This window comes from Merops nubicus, unplaced genomic scaffold (genome assembly GCF_000691845.1).
Source record: "Merops nubicus isolate BGI_N331 unplaced genomic scaffold, ASM69184v1 scaffold50676, whole genome shotgun sequence".
NCBI lineage: Eukaryota > Metazoa > Chordata > Aves > Coraciiformes > Meropidae > Merops > Merops nubicus.
Window position 1 is genome coordinate 966 of NW_008616575.1, and position 11845 is coordinate 12810.

General features: G+C 55.7%; 1 protein-coding gene across 1 annotated transcript; it reads left to right on the forward strand.

Moving 5' to 3' along the window:
- Positions 1-1226: 1226 nt before the first annotated feature.
- CD276 (CD276 molecule) lies at positions 1227-7409 on the forward strand (the record flags this gene model as incomplete). Its single annotated transcript, XM_008942856.1, has 6 exons — positions 1227-1275; positions 2929-3279; positions 3705-4007; positions 5159-5296; positions 6841-6882; positions 7320-7409. Coding segments are annotated over exons 1-6 (973 nt in total), but the record flags the coding sequence as incomplete, so codon positions are not given.
- Between the last annotated feature and the right edge of the window lie 4436 nt (positions 7410-11845).

Consider the following 11845-nt stretch of genomic DNA (forward strand, 5'->3'; position numbering starts at 1 on the left):
AGGGCAAGCGGGTGGGAGATGACTCACTGGTTGCCTTGCCCGGGCAGCTGAGCGATGCCTCCATTGACTTCTCCCATGGCAGCTCCCTCCTTTCCCTGCTGCCCGGGGTTTGGCACGGGGCTGGCTCTGGGCTCAGCTGCTTGGGAAAAGGCACCAGTCAGGGAAATGCTTTGGCTGGATAATTTGTTTTCCCCAGAGGAGCCTTGTACCTGGGAGGGACAGAGGAGATGCTCCCCCTGAGCTCTCAAAGCGGAGCCGTGCCTCAGTTTCCCTCTGGGGCTACCGCTTCTCCAAGTCAAGCCGGTTTCAGGAGGAACGTGCTAGCAGCCCAAGTTGTTCCTCTTGCACCCTGGGAAGCCAGTGCCCTGACGCTGATTTATTGTGAATACAGCTATTGTGTCCCAAACCCTGGGTGCTAAAGGCTCTGGGTGGAGCGGCGAGGTGCTGGGGGAGAGCTGGGCTGTGGCAGCGGCAGCTCTGGCAGCGATATCGGGGCTCATTTTTGTACGAGGGAGGAACGCGGGTCACGAGGGGCCTGGCAAGCTCTCGGGATGCTCGGGAGCAAGCTGTGGTAGCCAGTGGTGCTGGGCAGCTTGCCCTCGCCTCTCCTCACATCAAGCTCCAAGGTGCTCTGGTTTTATTCCCCGTTTTTTCAGGGGCAACCCCGTGTTGGAGATTTTCCTGCCACAGGCAGGGCTGGACATCGCAGCTCTGGCAGAGCCGAGGATCTGCAAAGCTCTGCTGTTTGGTTTTGAGGCATTTTGGACACCTCCTCTTGGAGGATGGGGAGGTAACAGCCCCAGCACTGAGGGAAGAGCTGGGAAAGAGAGAAACAAAAGGGGAGGAGAAGCAGCGAGGAGGAGAAGAGGCTCACGTGGCTTCCCTGGCCACCAGCCAGCGCCTCCGGCACAACAGCTGCCTCTGGGTCCCTCAGGTCCCCGATGCACTCATCCCTTGGCCTGTGCCAGGCTGGAAGCAGGGAAGCAGACCCCCTCCTGCGTTGGACAGCGGGGTGGGTGGGTGCTTTGTTGTCGCGTGACAGCCACTACTAGCTCCCGATGCGTGGGGGATGCCGGTCTCCTGCCTATCCTGCTCTCTGCCTCTGGCTCCCAGCACCATCTGAGTGTTTTCTTCCATTTTTCCCCAGTGTGTGCTGCGTGAGAGAAGCCTCCCCGTGAGAGGGACGCCCTGCCCTGTGCTCGCCTCTGCTTTCTTACCAAGCAAGGATGCTCTGCCTGCTGCTTGCCCTGGGAGTGCTGGCGCTCAGCCTGGCAGGTGGGTAGTGGGGCTGGCGGGTGCTGGTTTGGGGTTGGCATGATCTGCGTGGTCACTTCCTTAAAGGAGACATCCCAAATGCCATGTTCATCACCACACAGCTGCCTTTGACCTGGGGTTCCTGGTGACAGCACCTTTCTCTTGGTTTCATGCTCCTCCAGCTGCCCAGGGCATCACCCCATGAGTGTGATGGCTTCTGGAGCACAAAGGCCACCCTCGTAGCATGGGACACGGGACACGTAGCAGCCTTCTGCCCCCTGTGGCCATCTGGGCGAGTTTTCAGGCCTGGATCCTTTCAGGCTGCTTGTCAGCTACTCTGGCCAGGCTGGGTAGTGTTCCTAAAACCCACTGGCATTTATTATTAGCCAGAGGGCAACATGACACTCTCCAGTCTGCCAAGAGTCAGACAGGCTGCCCAAGTGCTCTTGCCCTGCCTGTCTGCCCGTCTGTGGCCCCTGGCAGGTGTCCTCCAGCCTGGCTCCTTCCCACAGCTCCTCATCCTCCCTGCTCGGGCTTTTGCTTAGAATGTAACATCTCGTTGCTGCTTTCGTCCCCTGGGAGGCAGGTGCTGCAGGAAACAGCCCTGCTGTGTTCTGCAACTGTGTCAAGGTCGGAATAGAAAGCAAATCCTTGGTCCAAGTGGAGCTTTGGGCTAATTCAGCCTGGAGAAGAGAAAGCTCTGGGGAGACCTTGTGGCCTTTCAGGACTTCAAGGGGCCAATAAGAGAGATGAGGACAGACTTTTCAGCAGGGCCTGTTGGGACAGGACAAGGGAGGATGGTTTGAAACTCAAAGAGGGAGATTTAGACTAGAGAGAAGGAAGAAATTTTTGATGCTGAGGGTGGTGAGCCCCTGGCCCAGGTTGCCCAGAGAGGTGGTTGATGCCCCATCCCTGGAACCATTCCAGGTGAGGTTGGCCAGGGCACTGAGCAATCTGCTCTAGTTGGGGATGTCCCTGCTTAGTGCAGTGGGGTTGGACGAGATGGCCTTTAAAGGTCCCTTCCCACCCAAACCATTCTGATTCTATGTTTTTCCCCCTTTTCCTCCCCAGTGAGTGAAGGAAGCTGATGGTGTCCTGGGCCTGTTTTGGGGGATGTTGCTGCTCACTGCCAAGAGACACCCCCAGACCAGCTCTGAGCGGAGGCTCCGGCAGCCCTGGCAGGGGTGGCATCGCTCCCCGATGCAGTGGAAGGGTTGGCATCATGCCGTGGCACTGGCATGAGCATGGCTTCTTGCCCTGGTGCTGGCTGGCATCGTGCTGGAGCACTGGTGCCATCTAGTGCCTGCCAGCCTGGCCATGGTGCTGCCCAGAGCTGCCTCATCCTGGGCACAGCTGACTGTCCTCACTGCTGTCACCTACCACCCTTCTTTCTCCGTGGGGAGAAGCAGGGCTACGTGTCTTGGCTTGGGTGCCCCTGGCTGCAGCTGGCAGTGATCCCCCAAGTTTGATCCTGGATGTGGGACAATCTCACTGCTAGCAGGGTGGACTTGGTTGGAGGTTGGTGCTGAGGATGGTCCTGAGATGACACCTACCCATGAATCCCTCTCATAGCTATCCCTCAATTTGCTTAGATGTTATCCAGAGGGAGAGTTAAGGAGGTGCTTCTGCAGGGTCTCACCACCACGTGCTTTTGTCCTCATCACCTTCCCATAGGTGCCATGGACATCCAGGTCCCAGATGAGCCCGTGGTGGCTCTTTTTGGGCGAGATGCCACTCTGCACTGCTCATTCTCCCCCGAAGCCAACTTCAGCCTCAATGACCTGACCCTCATCTGGCACCTGACGGACACCCAGCGCTCAGTCCACAGGTTCTCTGGTGGACAGGACCAGCTGGCAGACCAGGGGAGTGGCTATGCCAACCGTACAGCTCTCTTCTATGACCAGCTGGCCCAGGGCAACGTCTCGTTGCTCCTCAGACGTGTGGAGATCTCAGATGAGGGCAGCTTCACCTGCTTTGTCCGTGTCCAGGACTACAACAGCGCAGCTGTGACGCTCCAGGTGGCAGGTGAGAGATGGAGACTTGGAGTGTCTCTATGAGTCTCCACAAAGAGAAGAGTTCTCCATCATAGAGAAGAGTTCTCCATCATGCTTTACTCCTCTATGGAGCATCTTTCTCTTTCCATCCTTGCCCTGGTCTCCCCATGAAATCAGGTCTCTGTTAGATACCAACCAGCTTTATCTCCCCAAAATTGATGGGGGTGGGGTGGGGGAAGTTGTGATCTCTTCCCTGACATGATGGAGAGACTCTTAGTTAAGAGGCCATCTGGAAGCCTGGCTGTAAATGAACCAAAGCTGGAGAGGCTTCAGCTGGTTGGTCCTACTAGTTGGAAGAGTCTGTCCTTCAGCTTGCCCAGTGTCATTGGGTTGTTCCAGATCCTGATCCTTTTGGTCTCCTCTGTTGCATCATGCCGGCTGTCCTCTCCCTTGCAGCTCCCTACTCCAAGCCCAATATGAACCTGGAGCCCAACAAGGACTTGAAGCCAGGAGATCTGGCAGCCGTGACCTGCCATGCTTCCCGCGGCTACCCCCAGGCCGAGGCCAACGTCCTCTGGCAGGACAGCCACGGCAGCAACATCACTGAAAACATCACCACGTTCCAGGTGGCTAATGAGGAAGGTCTCTTTGATGTCAACAGTGTCCTCCAGGTGCTGGTGGAGCCTGGCAGCACCTACTCCTGCCTGGTGCACAACCCAGTGCTGCAGCAGGAGACCAAAGCTTCCGTCACCATCACGGGTGAGCCAGTGAGGGCCAAAACTGGGGCAAGGAAGGGATGGGCTCTGTCTGCAGAAGGTGATCATGGTGGCACTGGGATCCCTACCGTGGCCCAGAGCCACCCTGAGGGCTGCTACCCCATATCTCCACTCTGCCTCTCGCCCCATGGACATACAAGGGTGACTTGAGGCTGTGGTGCCCTTCCCTGTCACCCCACACCAGTGGTCCCAGCTAGAACCAGCATCCTTAGCCTCTAGCTTTGCTGGTTGCCCCATCCCAGTCTAAAGCACCTCAGCAAGCCAGCACAGTGGCCATGGGATGCTCTTGGTTTGAAGTTCTCCATCCTGGCAGCACCCATCCTTTTTCAGAAGTACAGGCTGGAGGAGTTAATAAAAAACATCCAGCCCTGTCGCTTTGCTCTGAGCTCCTCCTGCTGCCCTCCCAGAGCCTTTCGTAAACTTGTGTGCTCCGCAGCAGCAGTAATTTGTGCTTAATTACCCTTGGTACAGCACTTCTTGGGCTGGGAAAGTGGTCCCTGGTGGAACATAAACTTTTTGACTGGATAAACCAAATTCTTGCAGGAAAACTTGCACTGGATGCTGCTTGGGGACAGAGGGTGGCTACTATATGGGCAATCAGATGCATGAGCAAACAGTCAAGGTTGGCATGATGTCTTGGGGCAAGACTTTACTTGAAGAAGGAGCAATATTATGGGGAAAAGGCAGATTCCCAGCACTCCAGGAGGTATCCCCCAAGCCCTGGTGGTCCCTGCCAGGCCATTCCAGACCCTGGGGAAGGTGCCTCCATCCTTCCCAGCGCCGTGGCATGAGAGCAGAGGGGAAAGGGAGGGGGTACAGCATCATCTAATGCTTCTCTTGAGCTTCTTACCAAGTGAAGGGTCAGCCTGCACTTTAAATTTATTAATGCAATTATTTAAAGGTTAACAAAGTATTTTAGGGAGTGACTCAATCTGCTGCATTCCCAGACCTGCTGGGGGAGGCTGTAATTAGAGGCACCGATGCTTTTCCTTCCAAAGCCACCCCTTATGCCACCGACTCCCTCCACGGGCCATGCCCCTGCCACGCTGGGGGTCCTGAATGCTGGACACATGTCCCCCAAGGTCAGGCAGCTATGCTCACTGTGGTGGGATCTCTCTTTCCTCCCCCTGCAAGGCCACCACCTCGCCTTCCCTGCTGTGGCTCTCTGGGTAACGGTGGGACTGGCCATCTGCGTGGCGGGGCTGCTCGCCATCCTGCTGTACATCTGCCAGAAGAAAATCCGCCAGAGCTCCGAGGAGGAGGAGAACGCAGGTAACGGGGTGGCCACCACCCTGGAGAAGGGATGGGCTCGGCAGGGGAGGTGGATGGTGTGGAGCTGATTTTAACTGTCACGGCAGTGGCATCTTTTCAAGGATGAAGGGGTGCTTGGAGCTGCTGGGGTTGGTGGGCACCAGCAGAGCTGTAGCAGAGAGCCTGCGCTGCCTGCCTGCACTGCTCCAGGTGGCTCTCTCAAACATACACCTGCTTTTTCTGTCACCCAATGTGTCTCTACTTTTCACCCTCCTGTGCGTCTGGTACCCAAACCGGTCGTGTGTGGAGCATCTCCTCCCAGAAGGTGCCTCTGGCACTTGGCACTGTGGAAATGCCAAGAGCTTCGGCACGTGGAAGTAGCATGAGGTGCTCTGCACTCCTTTTCTGCATCCTTCTGCTGCTTGATGTTGGTTTTTTTCTTCTTATGGAGAGGTGTTTGCACAAATCCGGGGGGGTTGTTGCTTTAAAAAGAGCTGCCGTGCTCCAAAAATGGCTGCAGAAGGAGCTTCACAGGCGTTCCCCATTTGTTTTCTCTCGCTGCCTCCTGAGGCGTTGGCTCTGCCAGAGCCTTTCCCTGCCAGCACTGTGCTGTGGGGCTGAGACCCGCAGAACCCTCCCTGGGGGCTCCTGCTTCTCGCCCCCTCTCTCTGCTGGGGAGGACATTGGTGCCGATGCCACCAAGATGTCTGGCTGTCAGGTGCCCCCAGCAACAAGGACCAAGAGGGCATTCACCTGGCAGGTCCCAGGGAATCATCTGCAGGATATATATATATTTTAAAAAATAGATATATGGGTTTTTTTCCCTCTCTGTAACATCATTTTGTCCTCAGACAGGGGATTTGCAGTGCCGTGATGCTCAGCCATGGCCCTGGGCCAGCTGACCTCAGTCCTTTAGCATCAGGACATGGCTCCCAGCCTGTGATGTTTTGCACCGCTGGCTGCACGCCCTCAGAAATAACCTTTTGCCGTGGCTCTTGGTCAGCCAGAAACCAGGCTGGGACCCTGCCTGCGAGCCTGGCCGCCACGGGAGGCAGGAGCTGCGATTTTTACCAGTCTTTCTGGCTAGGAACAGCATCTTGACAGGTCTCACCCATGGGGTGCAAAGCTCCTGGGCCGAGGGAGGGAGGAGGGGATGCTTATCCCTCAGCGTGTCCCGGAGGCACTGGGGGATCTGTGGTCTCCTCACTAAGCCCCTCACTGAGCTCTGCTCCAGATGGTGGCTCTGCTATAAATAGGGAGGTGAGCGGCTGCGCCATGTTGCCCAGAGCTGTGGCTTTTCCTGCTTTGCTTTTCGGGAATGTGCCACCTCAGCACAGCCATGTGCTAGTGGAAGGACTCCCGTGGGGTGCTGGCTGCAGGTGGGTACCAGCCACCACCTCCCCAAGCATCACCAGCGGCCCGGCAGCACCTGACCCTGAGCAGAGCTTGGGATTTGTGATGGCTCCGAGGTGGGGCACCCACCCAAGCTGGCTGCCCGGGGAGGTGGGTTCCAGGGGTGGGCACTGCGCTGGAGCCCAGCAGATGCTTCACATGCTTTTTTGCAGGGACGGAGGAGCAGGATGAGGAGGGGGAAGAGCCCAAGACAGGTGGGTGCATGATGCTTGCTTATTATCTCTGTGACTCTTGCCACTGTCCCCTACGCAAGTGAACACCCCGTGCACATTCCATTGGTGCTTGGCCCCCCCTGTGCTTGCCTGCTCTTCAGCACACTGTCTCAGGCTGGCAGTTCCCTGATAAGCCACCCTATCTCTTAATAAAACAGCTCTGCTGTCATCAAATGGGTTAATTATATGCTTGGTGATGTCCTTTATCTGCTGGCACAGGATCCAGCCCGCTTGGAACGCCAGCTCCTTTGCTGCCAGGGAAATCGGGGGACAGGGCGTTGATATGCAATAATGGGTGCAGTTATTGGGGTGGGTTCCCCAAAAACAGGACTCTGAGCTGTTTTCCTCCAGGGAGGCTTTCCCCTGCAGGCCCCCTGTCCCACACAGTGGGGTCTGACCGTGTGCTGGTTTGTTCTCAGCTCTGCAGCCGCTGAGGAGCACGGAGAGCGGAGACAGCGAGTGCGTTTGCCAGACAGTGGTGGGGGACCATGACCTGCCTCAGGAGCAAGGTGGGTTCCTCAGCACACTGAAGATGGTGCTCAGCTCGAACTGCAAAGCATCTGTTGCATCCCTGTCATCTGTTGTTTGGGGTTCTTTCCTCCTTTTTTGCAATTTTTAATTTTGGCGGGGCTGGTCCTTGCATGGAGGGAGGCATGAGCTTCATCCCTCTTGACGCAGAATTCCCCAGCGGCAGCCTGGTGCTGAATTTCTGGTGGGGGTTCATGAAAATTGGAGTCATGGCCCCTCTCTCTGTCTTTTGGTGCCTTCTCGCAGCCTCACAGCTCAGTGCTGTCAGTAGCCCATCACTCAGCCCAGCCTGGTGATGGGCTCCATCACCTTCTCTGCCTGGTTAGTCCCACTCCTCCCCGACTCATCCTCTTCCCAAGATCTCAATCTTTTAATTCATTTCCTTTCTTATTCAAGGCAGAGGCTTGTCTTTTGCTGCTGGTGAATCGCTGCTAATTCCACCTCCCTTCCTCTTATTTAACAACCCTGGTGTTTCTCTAGTGCCATTTCCCCCCCACCCCGACTGGATTTGAAAAGCTTTTCCTCCCTTCCCCTTCACACCTTTAGTGAAGCATCCACCAACTCCACCTTTCCTCTCTCTTTTTTTTTTCCTCCTCTGCCCTTATCTCCCCCTCACAAGCTGCTGCAGCCTGTGCTTGGCTTCCCAGCCCCTTGGCTTTTCATCCCCGATGCAGCCTGTTGGCTTAACCCCCCATGTGTGAGACATCTCCCGCTTGCTCCTCAGCCACTTCTGCAGCAGAACCCAAGCTTGAATAACAACATCTCCCAGGGTTTGCCGCCAGCAGGGCAATTTCTGCCTAGGAGGATGGATGGAGGGATAAAACCACACGTCTACATGCCTGGTTGTACTTACCTGAGGCTGGCATCAGCCCTGGGAGTGGAGATCCCAGTTTCCCAGGGCAAAGAGACTGCAGCAACCAAATTAACTCATTAATTAGACCTGTGAATTATTTTTTTTTAATGCCTTTGCCAATTTTTATTTAGTCTTTTTTTTTTTTTATCCCCAGATAACGAGCAAGAAATCGATTGACGGGAGCTGGGACACCCCCTGTGTCCCGGTCCAGCCAAGATGTCCGCAGTGGGGATGAGCTTCAGGTCCCCTGGGGAGGGCACAGACCTGCTGCCACCCCTCATCCCAGCCCCGTCTCCCTCCTCCCTGCCTGGCCAGGTCTTTGGGGTGCCCTGGGGCTAGAGAGTGGCTGCATCTCTATCCCTGGCGAGCCCCAGGGACCAGTGCTTCCTTCCCAGGGACAGTGTGCATGGGGTGGAGGTTCTTCCCTGTCCATCTGTCCATCCCTATGTGAGGCTGAGAGCAACCAGGGTCTGTCGCTGCCCCTGGCACCCTCTGTGCCTGCTCCTGCCTGGCTGTAGCTGAGCCAGCCCCTCCCAGGTGCCTTTCAGGACAAATTTCAGTACCTTTTCTGAGCCCAGAGGCCTCGAGGGGGGTGATGGGCTCAGCGAGGTCCCTGCGAGTGACCGATGGAGTCCTGGAGGCTCTGGGAAGATGGAGGGGACCCTGTGGAACCCCCAGGCAGGGGGGCCAGAGCTGGTGCTCTCAGCCCTGATGGATACACTCCTCTGGGGACATGTGGGGATGATTATTTTCTCACATTGCACCACTGTGGTTCTGCTGGACTTTTATTTTTGCCTTAAATGCAAAATCCCATTGGGGCCGTTATCCCCTGCCTGGGAAATTTTTTGGGGGGGTGTTGAAAGGCAGGGCTTGAGGGGGAACCTGCTGGCTGGGTGATGCCCTCTTGTCCTCCCTGTGGTGACAAAGCTGATGCTCTGGGGGCTAGAGCACTGGCGGGGCTGGACCTGGCTGGGGCAGGGGGTTGAGCCCCTGTGTTTCCCATGGGCGCAGAGGTCTTTGCCCCCCCATGTGTGTCCTGGGGGTCCTCCCTCTGCCTGGGGACACCCAGGCTGCCGGGGTGAACGAGGTAGTGTGTCCCTGGGTGAAGTCCCTGCTGTGCCCCTCGCTGGTTCTTCTGCTGGTTTGTGTCATTATTTAAAAGGCAGAATCTGAAAGGGATTTTTGTGCCTTGACCAATAAATCTGGGGGTTGTTTTGGACAATGCTTTCTGGGCTCAGTGTGGTGTCTGGGGTGCAACTTTGACCGTAAATAGCTTAAAACCTACATTCCCAGAGCAGAACCTTTCTGTCCACATTTCAGCGCAGCCCCATCTGTCCCTTGGTGCCCTGCTGCCACCACAGCATCTCACAGCTTGTACCCCTCATCCATCACGAGGAGAAAACTGATGGAACGACGCCTGCCCTCAGCCCTCCTTATTTTAGTATCTTGAGCAGCAGAATGAGGAGCAAAATCCCAAAGGGACATCGTCATCCATCTGAGATCACTCCAAAATTCAGGCTGGTTAATCCCAGCGATGGGATGCGAGTGGGGTCTGATGGGGGCCGATGGGGAAGGGGCCTTCTGGAGTCACCCGTGGAGGATTATTTTTAGCTGCCCTTCCCCAGGCACAAAGCCAGCCTCTTAGTGTCAGAAGAAAAATATTTCTAAAAGCCTGACAAGGGAAAGTGTGCTAGTATCAAACTCGGCTTAGGAAGGGGATGGATGGTGATTTCATTTCAGGGGTTTAAGCTACGGCCTGAATTGAACACCATCACAGTTTTTAACGAGGTGCCAGGAGGTACCATTAATATTATTTAGTGCCCAGATGCTGGGCTGGGGGAATGAAGCCATTAACCCACAGGCAGCAGGATGAGTTGTCCCCACGTCCAGGACATCTTTAGAGGTCCTCAGATCGTGCCAGCATCCCCAGGGAGGTCTCCTCCAGCTGGGATCTTTCTGGGGCATTTCTCTGCACAGATTTGAGGGGGTTTGGGGCAAAATGCAGCCTGGGAAGGGAGATTTGAGGGTGGTGAAAGAGAAAACCATAATTAAGCTGTAGCAGCCCAAGGAAAACATTGCTTAGGTGGGTCAGGCTGGTGAGCCATCCCGAACCGTGAGCTTTTGCTGGGGGCTGAGCTGCTCACCGCTGTCCTCAGGAGGATGCTCTGCCCTTTGACACAGGATAAAACACCCCAAGAGAAGCTTAGTTGTCCCCCTCATCCCCAACTGCGCTCTTGCTTTTGGGGGGAGGAAACCATCCATCCTCTTCTTCAATGTCTCATTAATGTAACACAGTGGTTTATGGGTGCTGTGGCATCCCTGGGCAGGGATGAGGCTGGTCAGCTGCGACGCTGTAGTTCTGCAAGATTTTTTTCCATTCCCCAAAAGCCCTGAGATCCTTCTCCACCCGCTCCTGGATAACAGTGAACCTGGCAGCCGGAAAAATGAGATTTAACAGGGATGCAGAGCGTGAAGGACCCGGCACTGGGAGCTGGCAGCAGCTCAGCTGTCAGAGCTTGCTTGTGTTTGCTCTCGTCCCTCCTGGGAGCTGGCGAGGCTGAGAATTCATCCAAAACATGGGTCAAAACCAACCAAAAAATCCCATTTGGCAGGTTATTTCAGAAATACCAGGGCGAGTCTCTCCCCAGTGCCGATCGATGGCAGCTTGACGCTCTCCGTCAATAATAGATAAAGGGCTCCTGCTTCTATTGACCTAATTCTGGAGAGAGAGAAGAGGAGAGAGATGCTGAGCCTTGTTGCTTCCTCCCGCCCAAGGACCATATAAACGGCTGGGATGAGATGGGATGGGATGAGATGGGATGGGATAGGGGATGGACGATGGGATGGGGTGGGATTCAGGATGCCCCTGCAGTGCTGGGGCAGGGTTGCTGCCTGCCCCTGTTGTTCCCTCATCCTGCCCCGATTCCCGGATGAGGCCGTGCCCCTGCAGGCAGCAGGGATGCTTTGGAAACTCAATGAGGTGGGTCTGATCCAAGAGCCACCCAGCACCTGTGCGTGCCCCTGTCCTGTGGTGTGGGTCATGGTTTTCCAGACATGATGGGTTTGCAGGAGGCACCGTTTTCTACAAGGGCTTGTTTCAGTGGGGTGAAGTTTCATCACGAGGAGCAGGATCCGGCTCCTGTGCTGCCCCCAAATACCAAATTCTTAGCTTCAAAATTGCCCAGCCACCCTGAATTCAGCTGGCAAGCTCAGAACAACCTGGCTGAGCTGCTTTCTGGTTTTAAGGCTACTGCAGATGTAATATCTGACTTTCCCAGGGAAAGCAGAGCCCAAGAACAGCCCCGGGACTGGATCTTCTTGCTGCTCAGATGAGGAAGGTGGGGGGCAAAACCCTGAGGGCCGAGAGCCTGGGGGGTGACTGTCTTGAAAATCACTTCCTACCTCTGCTCGTAGGTTTTCCTGGGTAGCAACTTCCTGAAGAGATTTAAATCTGTCTGGAAGTCTAGGATTTGTTGTGAGCAACCAGTTTTGGTTTTCTTCCCATTTTGTCTTTTCCTGGTGCAACAATGGGGATGGAGAAACCACCCAGCTCCTTGCCAGCTC